Below are 16,175 nucleotides of genomic sequence, written 5' to 3'. Positions count from 1 at the left end.
TGCCCCCTTCTGCAGGCCAACAACAGTTCCTCATAGGTTTTACCCTCCTGTGACGACACTCCTCTGTTCCCCCACCTATCACCGGGGGTGGAGGCCCGGAAAGCCTTGCTGAAGTCTTGAAACTAGAAGAAGCTGATTTAGGCCCCACCCCCATCCCCAAATAGACAGAGCCTCAGTGTGTGAAGACCAGTTCCCATGATACTCAGTGCCTTTCTGCATCACTTTCAAAGGCTGCACAGGGCTTCATGGCATGGCTGTGCCATCATTTAGTAATGGTTCCCTACGACTAGTCAGTTAAGTTTGTAACATATCTCTTCCCCAACCCCCTACCACACACACACCCACAGCTGCTCCCGAGGGTGTCTGTTCTAGCCAGTTGGTCAGGAGCAGCCTTGCAGCAGGAGATAGTAGGGAGGAAGGCCTTAGTTGACCTCTGTGGGAGGAACTATTTGCGAGGCTGGCCCAGGATCACGTCTTAAGAAGGAGGGGGAGGGGAGGGGCAGAGCACAGTGGGCCTCTAGGACCAGAGTGGGCTTCTAGGACAGGTAATTTGGTACTGTTTGCCTGGACTGAGGCAGGAAGTCCCGTGAGACTTTGAAGACCCCAGAAAGAGTCCTGGGGGTTGGAGCTACAAGAAGGGTTGTCCAGCAGCCAAGGGCAAGAGAGAGATCATGAGATGTAAGGAGAGGGGCCAGGGACAGTCAGCCTTCTGTGGGGGCAGTGATGTGGGGGTGAGGAGAGGGGCCAAAAGGGAAATCCTTTTAGAGGCAGCTCCTCAGGAGATTTACAAAATGAAAAACCACTGGAGTGACCCAGGCTGCTCTGAGCTATGAGCATTTGGCTTTCCTTGGAGGCTCTTGTCTGGAATCCTCTTGGGCCTCAAAGTCACTAATGTGTGTCCCTCACCTTCTGCAGGGCGCTTAGAGGTGTGATCACAGACAGATCTGGTTATCTGACAATCCTAGCAGAGAAAGTTCTGTAATTTTGCAAAATCAAGCATGAAACAGAAATAATCTAGGTTTTGTTTTCCTCTTAAGTATACAGCATATAACTTTGAGGATGTCATTTTCAACTCTAAAAGAATTAGGAACCAGTCCCATGGGGCAGCATTTCTCAAAGGACATTCCTAGGGATACTAGTTCTTTGAGATGTTAATAGCTGTTGTCCCTGGTCAAATCTAGTTGAGAAACGCTAAGTATCCTTTCCTCCTAGAGATATACAATCTCCTTCCTCGCGTTAGAGGCAATGAAGAAGTCCTGTGCCTTTCCAGACTTGATAGATCCTTCTTTACAAAACACTTAAAATCTCATGAAGCTACTATCTTGCAATAACCTACATAACTCCATGTAATGTTTCAACTCTAACCAGTACAGAACTTAATATCTGAGTTCCGTGTATTGTTCCTAGTTGCTTTTTAAATCACATCATTCTAGTGTAGCTAGAGCCACAACAACATGAAAGTAGAAGGGACATTGTTTACTGGGTCCCAGAGCACTTGAACTTCCTGATGGAGAAAAGTCAGTTACTTCTCTTAACTTCAGTTTCCTCATTTGTAAAGTGGGATTCATCACATCAAATTCCATGGTTTGTGAGGACTTAAAAGGTGATTACGTGAAAGCCCACAGCTCAGTCAGTGTCTGATAGAGCCTCCAAGGAAAGCCAAATGCTCATAGCCCAGTGTCTAAATAACCAACTGGTAGAGAATAACTGGAGATCATTGAGAGTTACTATGGGAGGGGTCTGAGGAGAAGGGGTCTAAAACCAGGGCCAGAGGATGGCTCCGAAAAGAGTTAGGGGAAACCCGAAGGATAAATATAGTCTCAAAAGTGCAGTACTTTGGGGGAAGAACTGGAGGAAGATGAAAAAAGAAGGGGATAGGTATTTGAGTTCATGTGTGACCCCCGCCCCCACGGCTCTAAGAATATACCAGTTAGCTTTTGCTGCATCACAAACCACCCCAGGATTTAGTGCCTTAAAACAATTCAGTGTTAGTTCATAATTCCCTAGATTGGCATTTATGGCCTCGGCTCAGTCATGCCTAGACTCATTCACGTAGATGTAGTCAGCTGTGGGGGTGACCGGCTGGGTGGTCTAAGATAGTTTAGCTCATATATCTGGTAGTCAGTGGCTGTCAGCCAGGAACCTTAGTTCTTCCTCATGTGGTCTCTCTGGCAAACTAGCTCAGATTTGTTCTCATGGCAGCAACATTCCCAGAGGGCCCAAAGCAAGAGATGTAAGTCCTCTTGATTCTCAGGCTTAGAACTCGGACTCACTTTTCTCACATTCTATTAGTGAAAGCAAGTCAGAAGGCCAGCCTAGATTCAAGATGTGGGGACAAAAATTCTACCTCTCGATGGTGTTAAAAAAAAGAAACAGGGACATGGTTCCATAGTGTAGCGGTTAGCGCGTCTGCTTTACACGCAGAAGGTCCTGGGTTAGTGCCCCATTGGAGCCACAGTTCATGGTCTATGGCCACTCCACCCTGAACAAGCCCGATCCCATCTGATCTTGGAAGCTAAGCAGGGTTGGGCCTGGTTAGTACTTAGTATGGGAAACCACCTAGGAAGACCAGGTGCCGTAGGCATAAATAATAATAATAAATAAATTGAAAAAAGAAACAGGCCAAAATGGAGTAACTTTTGTCAAGCCACATCACCAAACCAAAACTTAATAACTAATCTAACTGGAGTTTCAGTCTTTTCTAGGAGTCTACTTTCAAACCAGTCTGGAATTTCCTAATCTAGACTAGTGAGGTAATCTAATTAAGATAAGACCCACCCCCCTGCATTCTCCTAAGGGAAGTAATCAATTCTTAATTTCTTAGTCCCACCTTCTTTTTGCATAGCTTTCATTTTGTACAATTCCTCAGAGCTCCATTCTAGTGGCTAGGTAGAATGAATCGCTTAATAAAGCCAATTAGATCTTCAAATTTGCTTATTTGAATTTTGTTTTTTAACAATGGAGAAGCCACAAAGAATTTCTGGCCATTTAAATTCTCCCACAGAGTGGCTAACTCTTGAATATTTGGCCTGGCCAGCTGTCTGGTGGGTTGGGAAGAATTCTACGTATGCACTCCCTCCCATGAGAATGGTTGCCTACACCTGCCTGGGAGTGTGCACTTCCTGTGTTATCAGCACTTTCCTCCTCCATTTCTTTCCCTCCCTTTCTCTCCTGCATCCACTCCATTTTGCTTTTGTCTCTATTGCATCACTGAAAGAGCTCTTACCAAAGTCACCAATGACCCCCATCTTGCAAAGCTGATGGTCAGTTTTCACTGTTCTGCTCCCACTTGACCTCTCAGGGCGTAGTTATAACCTCAGTGTATTAAGGGAAGTTCCCAGGACACTACGTCCTGTTGCACAGTTTTTTTTTTTAACTCTTTAAACTCATTTTCCTTCTAACTCACTGCTGTACCTTCTCTGATTTCTTTGCCTGCCTCTCTTCCTCTCAGTGTTGGAGGGCCCTAGGGTCTGTCTTTGTTTCTCTTCTCTGTTGTTGCTATATTTTCTCCCATGATGATCTCCTATAGGCCACTGTTTAAACTGATCTGACTACTCAAACTTATATCATCCAACCTAAATCTCACTCCTGAGTTCCCTGGTCAATTCCACTTGGATTTCGAAAATGTATCTCAAAAACTTAAAAGGCCAAAGTAACTGATTTTTGACCCAGCTTCCTCTCACCCCGTGTCTTTCTGATCTTCCTCGCCTTCGTAAATGACAGCCACATCTAGTCGCTCAAGGTGAAAACACTGGGGATCATCCATGATTTCTCTTTTCCTCACATTCTGCACCTAATCTGTCAGTAAGCCTGTTGGCTCTATCTCCAACATATATCCCCAGTGCAACCTCTTGTTACCATTCCCAGTGCTGTGCCCCTAGTCCAGGCCACACAGCCTTCTTGCTCTGAGATCGTGGCAATGGCTTCCTAACCAGCTTTCCTCTCCTCCATCCCCCTCTTGTCCATCCTCCATGCAGGAGCCATCTGAAGTGTAAATCAGATTCTGTATCAGGTCTCTGCTGAAACCTACCAGTGATTTTCACTGAAACTGGAAATACGTAAATCTGCACCATTTACCAAAGCTACAAGGCTTCTGCCTATGACTCTGACCTTCCCCATTCTACTTCCCTTCCATCCCTTGCATGAGAACCACAGACCTCTCCAAGCTTCTTTTTTTTCTCTCACGGACTTCACATTTCTCCCACTTGGAAGCTCCTCTCCCAGATTTTAACATGTCAGTACCCCCTCTTGTAGCCCTGTATCTGTTTGGAATGTTAAAACAATCTCTAGATCTCTAGCATGAAAACCAAGGCTACTATTTGCAGATTGCTTTCAGCTCTAAGTTGCTTATATATGTCTAGTAGTAAGTCCTAAGGTATGAAGTTAGTGGCTCAATATCAGGAACTGACTCTTTTCTATGCTTCTGCTCTTTCATCCTCAGTAAGTCCCCTTGTCCCAAATTCTGATGTAATTCTAGTTATTACATGCTAACAACTTCAGAAGCAGACAGGCGACTGCATCTTAGATCTCATTTAAGTGTTAATTACTTCCCAAATGTTTTCCAACAGACTTCTGCTCATGTTTCATGGATTACTATCATACGCCATGCCTAAAGGCATCTGTTAATCAAGAACATAGGCTTAGCCTCTAATAGACGTAAAGCCTCCTTTATTATATTTTGTGGTGATATCTAGAACTGAAATTAAAGAAAAAATTATCCTTTTTATGTATTTGTTTTCATACATGTTGCATGTTCCCACAACCACTCTCCCCCAACGTCCCGAACAGAAGAGAATAGAAGCTCTTGTCTATTTGGTTTACAGCTGTGTGCCCAGAGCCTGGGCAGGGCCTGACTCATAGGAGAAGCTCGGCTTACATTTGCCGATGGACTTGACTGTGAGGACCGTAGCTAAGACTGTTAGAGCTGGAAGAGAAAATAGTCCAACCTCATGGTTTCACAGATGAGGAAACAGAGGCACAGACAGAGTCACGTGTCCAGGGGCATGGATGCAAATGATGCAAGCCCAGTTGGTCAAGTGCAATCCTGAGTTTTTTATTCCCCGCCCCCCACTAAAAGTGAGGGTTAGTTATTTCCCCCTACAAGCTCCATGCCAGGTTATCATGCAAACAGATCTCAGAACAAATTCTGTCACCCATGCAAATATCTATAAAACAAACATTTATGAGCAAGTAGCCACAAAACTGGTTCATACCATCTGTTCAGTAAAGTCAGTGAAGGCTCAGTGCTCTGTCCTTTTAAGTGCTCTACCACTGTGCATAAAGGGTCTATTAACGGAAGATATGACATTCTAGGGGCAGGATTCAGTTAGACTGATGGTCACTTCAGGCAACCAGGAAAGCTCCAGATGTTTAATGACTGGCTCTCCTATTCCATGATTCAGTCCAGTGCCTCATCCCTGAGTAGGATTATTTTACTCTGAACAAGGAATGGGTGGTATCCCCAAACCATTTTAGCCACTCTACATTTCTTGACTACTACTAATTTCACCAAAGGAGAGCTCCTTTCTAATGCCTGTTATGCTAATTAATAAGCCATTAATTTTACTAATGCATTCATTATGGCATCCTCTATGCTCATCAGTAAAGCTTCAGGGGTGGATTGAGACTTGGAGAACTGTAGAGGCTGCTGAGTTGATTGTTTGTGATGGTGTAAGTTTCTTCTTAACTCCTAGGTTCATTGACTTGGAGTTGGTAACTTGAAATCAGATATGGCAGAAGTATTTACACTGTGGAAACTGGTAGCAAGGTCCTTCCCCATGGAGAGCCAGTTACCACTGGATAGCTGAGTGACCCCTGGAATGTGGCCTTTCTGATAAAATGATGGCTGACCACCTCACCCTCCTAACTACCTCTAAACCAGTGACACTAACTCCTGGCTGCACTTCAGAAGGTACCTGGGACCTTTAAATCAATATTGATTTCCAGGTCCCTGTAGGTGGAGATTCTGACTTGATGGGGTGGGGGCCTGGATACCACGACACATTTAAAGCTCCCCAGGTGGTTCTAATCTGAAGCCAGGGCCATACTCACACTTCTTTGTCACACTATCTATGCCACATCTTTTAGCAGCCCCAGAAAAAGTTAATATATCAAAACCAGGATGATCACTAGTTCTGCTGACCCCCAGCCCAGAGCTCCTGGAAAAAGGATAGAAAAGTTGAAAATAGGTTGCCACTTCTTTTGAGGTCTCAGTGTTTGCAGATATGGCTGAGGGGCAGCCGTCAGCGGTTGGGGGTCAGATTAGGAGTGCGGAAGGACAATGAAGTTGCTCAGGAGCCCAGGGAAGGCTGTGCCAGCCCCAAAAGCTCCAGGCTCCCTCTGCAGGGGTGTCTCAGAGTCATCTGCCAGGGCACCTTACAGAGGCTCAGGTATGTGTGGATAGGTGAGGGAGCTTGGAGGCTAATTCCCAGGGAGAGGGAGATAGACTGACCCCTTAGGGGGCAAGGAGCAGAGACTAGCACCTCAAAGAGTAGGGGTATAAGACCAACTCCGCAGTGCTTGGCGAGGGAAGCTAGTCTCCCAAAGAGAAGTAAGGAGTTAGTTTCCTCCCTGTCAAAGGACAGAAAGGACAACTTTCGACATTGTGGTAGGATGTCTTCTTGAACCTTGGTTATTCATCTGAAGGTAACCTGCAGTAGTCCCTGGTTCCATGTCCTTACATGTGAGCACCCTTGCAAAGCCTGAGTTTTTTTGTACAAGGAAACAAACTTCCTTTTAACCCATCTGGGCAGGGCATTGCTGCCTCCCCACCCAACCTTGTTTTTTCTTCCTTCTAGGGCAGAGCCCTGAGGGCTGCGCCGGCTGTGTGTCTGTTTCTTTCCGGGAGTCTGAGTATACAGGAGGTTTGGGTGCTCAGGACAGAGGACGTGGACAAGGGTGCTATTCCTGCAGTCACCACCAGGGACCCCACCCAGCACTGCCTTGAAAGCTCATGACCTCTGGGCCACACATTTAATTACCAAAAGCCACAAACAGATTGTCTGGCTCCCAAGCCCAGGGGCTGAGCTGGGCTAGGGTAGCAAGGAAACAGCAGTGAGTCAAGCTGGGGCCATGTAGCTGTGGGAGATGACTTACAGCCATGTCTGGCACGAGGCAGAGGAAAGGCCTGGTGGGGAGAGGCCTGGTGAAACCTGGGCAGAGGGTGTGTAAGAAAGGGGGCCATTGACTCCGCTGAGGATGGGTGCATAGGAGGGCTTCCAAGAGGAAGAGGCCTCTGGCAGCCGTGTTGGGATCTCACCTGGCCACCGAGAAGGGGATTCCTGGAGACTGGTGAAGGAGAGGGTATCTGTTACAAAAGGAAACTCCCGTCCCCAGCAACATGGAGACCCCTTAGCCCCATCCAGGTCAGCTGCACCTTCCTAGATGCCACATTCCTCTCTCTCAAGCTGAGCAACTTCACTTATTCCATTCACATTTTGAACACTTTTAACACCTTAGCGGTCAGGTCCTGCTCTTTTCCCATAGTCTTCCCTCTTGACAACACTGGAAAGTGTGCATTTCTATATATCCCAGATTAGGCACGCTCGCTCTCTCCCTTGAGTCCTCTGCACACATTGTTTCACGCCCCATTAGCACAGGCGTTTCTAGAGTTGCACGCGACCTCCTTTGCAAAAACCCTCGCCCCCTCTCCTCCCTTATCCTCCTCTGGGTTCTGAGCTGTAGCCCTGCCCCCAGCCCGCCCCCTCCGAGAGGCCGGGCTGCTGCCTCGCGCTCATTGGCTGCTGGGACTAGCTGGTCCCCGGCCTCGGCTGTGATTGCGGCTCGCCAGTGTCAGTCCCCGAGTGAGCGCCGGTGGCGGGGCCAGCAGCCCGGCGGGCAGCCGCAGGTGGGGGTGCTCGCAGACAGGGACCTAGCCGGATAGCCCCTGAGCCCGGCGCCACGAGTGCCCAGGATGCCCCGCGGGGACTCGGAGCAGGTGCGCTACTGCGCGCGCCTCTCCTACCTCTGGCTCAAATTCTCGCTCGTCATTTACTCCACAGTGTTCTGGGTGAGTGACCCCAGTAAAGCCCGTGGGTGGGGATGGGGGGCACACTCCCTCGACCGCTCCCACGCCGATCCCGGGGTTGGGTCCAGACTTGGCTGCTTCAGGGCGGGCGCGCGGGAAGGTGGGTTGGGGCGGGGCCGCACGTCTAGTTTCTCGTCCCACTCTCCCTGGGAACCTGGACATTCTGGTGGCCGGGCTCAGCCAGAATTTCAGCCGCCGAGTCGGGAGTCTTAGAGCTGGTTAGCTACGACCAAGGAGCACCGCCTGGCTCACCGTCCTGCACCTGACTGGTGGTCTGGTCCTGCGCATTCGCTGATGCAGTAGCGGGTGGTTCCCGCGTTGGCCGCGCCCACCCCGAGTTTGCCTCCTCATCAGCCTTTGGAGGACGTGGTCAGGCTTTGTGGCCCTGGACTCCCAGTCCCATCCCCACTATTTACTTGCTGTTGCCCCTGAACAAAATGCTACCCCACTGCTCTTGGTTTCTTCTTGAGTAGAAGGAGGATTGCCAGGAAGATGTGCGAGCCTTGTCCCCGTAGTGGTTGGGAGGATTCCACCAGATGACATCTGGGGAGGTCTCCGGCCGCTCCGAGGTGCCCAGTAACTATTTCTGAGCCCACTGAGCTTTACCGCTTCTTTCTCTTGTGGCGGGGCAGCATGATAGTAGTTGGACATGAACTAGCCTTCAAGTCCTGCCACTACCACTTTCTAGCTGTGTGATCTTGGGGAAGTTACTTTAACTCTCTAGGCCATAGTTTACTCATATGCAAATGGGACAGTAATTATATCCAACTTTTCAAATGTTTGTGGAAATTAAATGATATAGGTGAAGTACAATGCTTAGCATGGGGACCATGCTAAGAAATGTGAGCCATTTTTATTATTATGGGCTGGGCCCTTCTAATAAACTGTCCCAAGAGACTGGATTTCTTTATGGAAATTTCAGACTAGGCTGGCCCCCACCTAGAAATGAGGACATTTTCCTACAGTTCACTCCAGCCCTGCCACTGTAGAATATACCCCTGATTCCAGTATGCCACAGGGCAGTCTTACCCAGGGACCAGAGAGGAAGTCACCCACACCCATCTCCCTAAAACACATATGCTCTCCTGATCTCCTCCTCAGCTCCTTGTTGGGTCTATTCTGCTAGCGGGAACTGCTAGATCTGCCTTGCCATCAGGTCTCATTTTCCATATGACCCCTCTGTAGATGTGACCTTGCCTAGTAGTCAAGGGATCCAGATTCCAGTCTTGTTCTGTTACTGACTCACTGGGAGGTCTTGGGCAAATCATTTCCCTATTTGGGGCCTCAGGTGTGAAATGACTTGCCTATCTAGAAAACCAGGTGAATCCAGCTCCAAATCCAGTCCTTTAAGTAATATGGAAGAGAGATGAGCAGTATGTTTGGGGGCCAGAGGATGGAGCATGGACCTGTTGGTAGAAGCTCCAGGGAGACAGCAGGTTGTATGTGGGCTTGGGGTGGGGTGATTTGAGCTCTCATTTAGTGGTTCTATCCCAACCTTGCATTGGAATCAACTAGAGAGTTTTAAAAACACTACAGATACCAGGGCATAGGCATTTATTTAAGCTCATTTAAAATCTCCAGATAATTCTAGTGCGTAGTCAGAATTGAAAACTGTGGGGCTAAATGGTCTCATAGGCTTCTTGGTTCTGATTCTGGGATTCTTTGCCAGCCCCTTGCTTGTCTGGCCTCAGGAGCGCTTCTCTCTGTAGGTCAGAGTTGAAAGAGAGACGGCTAAGGTTGATAGGTGGGAGGTGGGCGATTAAGAGAAGACCAGGAGTCAGAAGATGGGGGTTATGTTTCTGGCTTCACCCTTTCTCTCCGTATGTAATCACCAGTCTTTTAGCCTCCTTTTCCCATCTGTAAAATGGGTAACTGATACCATGCTCCATACTCCACTGGACCTTTTTTTAGAATTAGTGATGTGGGGAAATAGTGACGTGTGGGCAAGCCAAGAGCTATATAAAAGAAAGTTATACCATTAAAACTTAAATTTTCAAGGCCTTGTCCTGTCATTGTCCCCTGCAGCCCAGAGAGAAGACCACCTTATGGCTCTTGCTTTACTTCTTTTGGGCAGGATGGGACTCAGAACTTGGAATCCTTTCTCTCCAGCCAACCGAGATTGCCTTACCAAATCCTTGACTTCCCATCGCTGGAAGTGTTTCTGCTTAAAAATCTCCCTACCCATGCCAAGAACTCAGCCACCTGCCAATTCTGCCAGGGCAGCTCCAGGTGCCAGAGTTTGACTGCAGGGCGGAGCCCAGTGTGAGTAAGTAATTTGCCTGAGACTGGGTTTGCTGTTAATTGGAAATCATTATAGGAAAGCCCATTATCTCTGGTACTATCCCTCAGGAGGACGAGTGTGCCAAGGATTACTTGTTTATAAGCCCAAAGTACTTAACGCTTTCATCTCGGTCTTTAGTTCTGGAAGGCGCTATGGTTTTACCATAGCCATGCACCTCTGTAAGACATTTTGCTTTAAAACTTATTATGAAATAATGATCTTGTATAAAATTTAACAGTATAAAAGAGTAGCCATCAGTGACAGGCTTCCTTCCTACCCCTCTCCCCTGGCCAGAAGGGACATCTATTATCTGTTTTTTTGTGATGCTTTTGTGAGCTAATATTCCTAGCCATAGGATGCCCTATGAATATGTAATACACACTATACACAGTTCTGCCCTTACCTTTTCACTTAAAGTTAAATCCATGTAAATTTTGGAACTCTGCTGGAGGCTGCCTTGTTTGATAGCTGCATAGAATTCAGTCTAGGCCATGCCAGACTTCAATCGGTCTCCAGCTGGGGAACTCAGGTTGTTTCCAATTTCTAGTTATTGTAAACAGTGCCGCAATGAGCATCTTCGAATATGTTGCTTTGCACATATGTGTTCATGTCTGCAGGATAATTTCTAGAAGTGGAATTGCTGGGTTAACAGGCATGTATAATACACATTCGGAAATGCACCAATCATAAGTGTATACAGCTTGATGAATTTTTACAAAGTGAATACACCTGTATAATTAGCCCCCCAGGTCAACCAGTAGAATGAACAGCAGAAGTCAGTTCTCCCCACCCCCTGCCCTTGTACCCATTTTCAGTCCCTACCTTCCTTCCTCGATCACTATTGGAATGTTTAATAGCAAAAAACAGCTTTGCCTGGTTTGTATGTGTGCTTATGTTGTTGATAGATGTTAAATTGTCTTACATAGAGGTTTTACTAATTGTAATATTATTTACTATATTTGTTTAAACTCACTTTTTAAACTTAATTTTTTTTTCTAAATTTATTGTTATTTATGCCTACAGTACCTGGTCTTCCTAGGTGGTTTCCCATCTAAGTATTAACCAGGCCTGACCCTGCATAGCTTCTGAGATCAGACATTGGGCTTATTCAGGGTGACATGGCCATAGACTATGGACTGTGGCTCCCTAGGGTGTGAACCCAGGACTTTCTGCATGTAAAGCAGACGTGCCAACCACTACACTATGGAACCACATCCAGAACTTAAATTTTTTTTTAAAAGGAGGGTTTATAGCACTACTGCCAATGGGAAACCAACATTCTGTCATTAAAAATATCAGGTAGCAGTTACAATAAATATAGTGCAGGGGAAACAAAACATGATTAAATTCTAGCTAGATATTGTGGGTGCTACCAGGGCCTGCCCTCTGTCCAAAAAGCAGGTTGGCAAGTGTTTGAGAGGCTTAAACACAAACTGGCACCCAAACTGAGGTTTGCTCCTTGATGTGATTGGAGGGATCTGAGGGAAATTGAGCAATGAAAACTTTTCTCAGCCTATGAGTTAATGTGAGTATGACCTCGATCGAACCACTTACAGTGACTTCCTGTCCCACACCTGGGGGCCTTCTCATTTTCAGAGAGGGCCCTCAGGGCCCAGTGAAGATGTGTTTCAGAGTTGGCACGAACCCCCAGATGTCCTCATCCTCAGTTTATTGCTCCGTTTTGGTAGGTTGCTGAGGATGTCTCCATGAGCAGTGAGCTCACCCAGAGGCACTTGGAGCCTCCTCTTCCCACCATGCAGGGTGAATCATTCTGACACATGTACCCTCAGCCCTTTAGGGACACACCTCTAATTTTAGCACTGACCGCGGGGTATTCTAGGGATCTGTTTACACAATTTTTTTTTTTTTTCTGGACTGTGACTCCTAGAGGTCAGGGTGTAGCTCGTTTACATCTTCTTCCAAATGCTGATCTTGGGGCTGGGCCCCTAGTAGGTGCTCAGGGAAGGCTTGTTCCATTGGGGTGGTTGAGTCCCAATCTGTGTGTTGTAAGCAAGGATCTAAAACTACAGTGCCTCAATTAGAGGCTGAGGCTGGGTGTGTAGTCAACAGTGGCTAGATTTTGCTGAGGCCTTGAATTTACAAAGTGGCCTGGCCTGATCATGCAGACACTGGCTTTCTAGAAAGCACCTAGTCTGTTGCCTTGACAGATGAGGTGTTGACTAATCATTATTGGTAGTATTATTAGTAGTAGTATGTATTGGGAACATTAGGAGTAATGTTAGGAAGAAAAATACTGAGTGGGGTGAGTGGGAAAGAAGTAGATGTGGGTAAGTAGAGGAGGAAATGAGTACCAAAGGCAATATTAACTCTTCTTTGTCTTGTCCAAGGACAGACCCTGTTATCATAGCTTGGGCCTGTGATTCTGTTTCCCAGTGGTTTAATGGTTAGGAGTGTGGACTCTGGACCAGGCTGCCGGGGTTTAAATCCCAGCCCTGGCAGTTATAGGTTGAGTGACTTAGGCCCTAACTTTTATGTACCTCATTTGCTTTATTTGTAAAATGAGTGATATTAGAATTGCTGAGACCATTAAATGGATTCATATATAGGAAATGCTTAGAGCAGGGCCTGGCACATGATAACACTACATGAACTGCTCAGTTTGCCATTCTCCTCCTACCTTCTTCTCTGTTCTAGGTGCTCAAGAGCCATAGACTGAGAATGAGAAGGGCCCTTGAAGTCACCGCCAGTGTGACCTTTTCATTTTACTGAGGAGAAAACAGAGGCCTGGAGGGAGGAAGCGAGTTGCTTGAGACTCCACAGCAAGCTAGGGACAGACCAAGAGCAGGACTTAGGCTGCCTGAGGGTGCATGTATCAGTTTCTTCATTGGCTCACCATGACCCTTACCAGCCATTGCCCTTCTCCCGCAAGAAGTGGTTTCCCCCTGGTGTCGGGGCTCAGGGTGTGGGTGGAGGGCAGCATTTCAGGAGGAAGACAGGTACCTGGTCTCCCAGTTCAGCATTAGATGAAGCCAGACAGAAAAGAAAGTAGTTTCAGTTTCTAGCAAGAATTTCTAACTTTTGAAAAGAGCTTTTATTTTTGTGAAAATGATATGTGCGCATAATTAAAAAAAAAAATTCCAAGCAATTCAGGCAAGAACAGTGGAAAAACAATAGTAGTCACCTTCAGGTCTACCACCATTACGTGTTGGTACACATCTGTCAGGGTACTTCCTTGTACATAGTTTATTTCCTTGGTTTTTCAGAAACTGTGCTTGATTCATCAGGCAGGTCCATTTTCCTCTTGATTTAGGCAACCATTTCAAAGAGGAAATAGCGGAACCTGAGCAGGAAGTTCACAGCCTTCACATGGGAGAAATGGTGTCAGTCATCACTTGCTGGGCTGGCGGAGAAGATCCAGAAGCAATGTGCCTGGGCTTGGGCCTCCGGCAGAGAGGTCCTTTCCTTCCCCAGCCTGGCCATGGGGTCTTGAGAATCCAAAGAATCAGGAAAGCAGCCCTGGCAGGGGTTTGGAGAACCCCTTCCAATGTACTCATTTCCAGATGAACAAACTGAGGCCCCGAGAAAGTCTCTTTGCTCTTAGTCTACTCTTCTGTGTATGATCCCGCTCTTTCTGAAAGGCAAGGATTATTTTAAGTTGTAGGACTGGTTGGGACTTTGCTGCCTTTCGTTGTTTGTTCCTGAGAAGCAGGAATAAGGACCTGCCTCCTTCCTCCCGCTTCCTGGTGCCTCTTCTCTCTGGGTGACTCACAATGCCAACCTGGGGTGGGGCTCAGTAAACCAGATAAGAAACTGATAATGAAATTTCTGTACCAGTTGGCTCCACATACAGGGAATAATGTCTTCTAGGTCAGGCCAGGGCACAGGGGATTGAAAAGAAAGAAGCTTTGGATCTGAATGGGTTTGAATCCACTCTTAGTGGAAGGCAAGAGAGTCCATTCTCGACCTGTAATTCTCCCTGGGGTGGAGGCGGTTCATTTGCTTATTCAGTGAAGAAATAGTTATTTGATGGTTACTGTGTATGCCAGGCACTGTGATAGTTACTGAGAAACAACTATGAACAAGGAAGACTAGGCCCAGACCTTGGAAAGCAGACAAACCAGTAAATGAACATAGTTTATGATAGGTGCTTAAGAGGCAATTAGAGCACAAGTGAGAAGAGATGGAAGTTCCTACTTTAGACGGGTGGTCGAGGAAGGAGTTTAGGAGGAGCTGATATTGTAGCTGAAGCTCAAGGAGTGAGAAGGAGCTAGCCATAGAAAAAGTCCTGTAGAGAGCATCTCAGGGAGCAGTAGGGCGAGGGGCAGTTTAGATTGGCTGCGTGACCACAACAAGTCATGGACAACTCCCTGTGCCTTAGTTTTTTGGTCTGTGTCAAGGGATTAAACTATGGTACCTCCCACAGGTGCCACGCTTGGATGGGGTGATGCCTGCAGGGTCCTTAGCAGAGACGTATGTGATAAGCATTAGGGCAGATGACGGGAGGAATGGTGACTAGTGTCCCTGGGCAGGAGCCCAGAGCTCACGGGATGTGCTGAGGAGGTTGGGGGGTTCTGGAGGAGCCGCCCTCTTGTGTTTGTCCCCCCATACTTTGCTTCACCTCTTTGGATCCTCAAAACAATCCTGTGAGCTGGGTACACAGGGGCACTTGTCCCATTTTATAGCTGAAGAGACTGAGGCCCTGAGAGGGATCTGTGCTTAGAGCACTCCCCCTTCCTGTGGGGGAGCTCCTCCCTGATATGGCCTTGGGCCAGTTTCAAAGCCCCCCAAGCTGTTTCCTGTCCCCTACCAGTGGACAGGCTGTGCTGGGTGCAGTGTGGGGTGCTGCGGAGGTGCTTGGGGTCTGGCAGTCAGTTCCTGTGTACTCATTGTGTACCGGGTGCTGTGGGCTCAGAGGTGAGAGCAGTGTGCTTGGCAGTGGGTCAATGCCATCCCCGGCCCACCCTGTCACAAGTTGAGGTGAAGTCTCCTTGGCTGGAGTGGAGTGGGGTGCTTGCTTCCAAGGCTGTTACCAAATTCTGAGACTGGGTCACTTTTTTGTGGGCCTTGACTGTGGCTCGAGGCCTCCTGCCATGGAGGATTTGACAAATACACATGTCCAAGCCCCATCTTCAGAGCTGATTTCATGGGTCTGGGGAGGGGCCCAGCCACCTATAATTTTAAAACTTCCTCCGATGATTCTAATGTGCAGCCAGAGTGGAAACCGCAGCTCATGGTGGTATCTGTGAGGGAATTCTGATGGGACTGGCCCAGTTTCCTAGATGACTTTCTGGCTGAATCCTGAGTAATATGGTGAACCTTTTCCCAACCTTGCCAACGATCTGGATCTCTGGATCGTCTCTGTGGGCTAGAGAAGTTAGTATCCAGTTTTGGGAGAGGCTCAGCACCAAGACAGTGGGCCCAGAAAGGGAGAGAGTGTATGAGCCAGGGAGGAGGGGGGTGCGGGGGTGGGGGAGCTGGCAGGGCCCAGTGTGAACAAGCAACAGCTGGTGGTGTGTGGAGACCGGCAGCCTGGGATGTGGGAGGCTGAGCTTCTTCAGGGAACTGGGATGTATCTGTCTCAGAGGTGGGGGAGGGGGGCCCATGGTTCTAGAATTTTGCTTTCCTTTTGATTATCTTTACAACAATCTTTTTTCTGCTCTGTAGTTAACTTCCTAACTGAAGAAGTCTCTATAGAAGCAGATTGAGTTTCTTGAGTCAGGGATTCACATACTTGGAAGGGTAAACTGTGATAACTGCCCCCCTCCCCCTTTAATTATGCTTCCAGTTTGAGAACTGCCGATGAATAGGCATCATGTTAGGAAGCTGTATGTGTATCAGTGGCCTGCAGTTCTGGCCCCCGTAGGAAGGGTGCAGCAGGTGGGGGGGAATCCAGATAGGTGCAGCGAG

At 47.6% G+C, this 16,175-nt stretch overlaps 1 protein-coding gene and 1 pseudogene across 2 annotated transcripts in view; both read left to right on the top strand.

The window, feature by feature from the left end:
* The first annotated feature begins 2,464 nt into the window (after nt 1–2,464).
* Nucleotides 2,465–2,584, top strand: LOC118604332 (annotated as a pseudogene).
* Nucleotides 2,585–7,790: 5,206 nt separating this feature from the next.
* Nucleotides 7,791–16,175, top strand: part of TSPAN15 (tetraspanin 15) — a 47,451-nt gene continuing 39,066 nt past the window's right edge. Inside the window, exon 1 of one of the 2 annotated variants that reach the window (XM_016133085.2) lies at nt 7,791–8,008. In XM_016133085.2, the coding sequence (XP_015988571.2) occupies nt 7,913–8,008 (96 nt within the window). In that variant the 5' untranslated portion in view covers nt 7,791–7,912. The remainder of the gene's footprint in view (nt 8,009–16,175) is intronic. The other variant, XM_036222931.1, reaches the window with a different exon arrangement.

This window comes from Rousettus aegyptiacus, unplaced genomic scaffold (assembly GCF_014176215.1).
Source record: "Rousettus aegyptiacus isolate mRouAeg1 unplaced genomic scaffold, mRouAeg1.p scaffold_m13_p_6, whole genome shotgun sequence".
Taxonomy (NCBI): domain Eukaryota; kingdom Metazoa; phylum Chordata; class Mammalia; order Chiroptera; family Pteropodidae; genus Rousettus; species Rousettus aegyptiacus.
The sequence above is the reverse complement of the archived record's forward strand: the minus strand, read 5'-3'. Positions and strand labels throughout refer to the sequence as shown.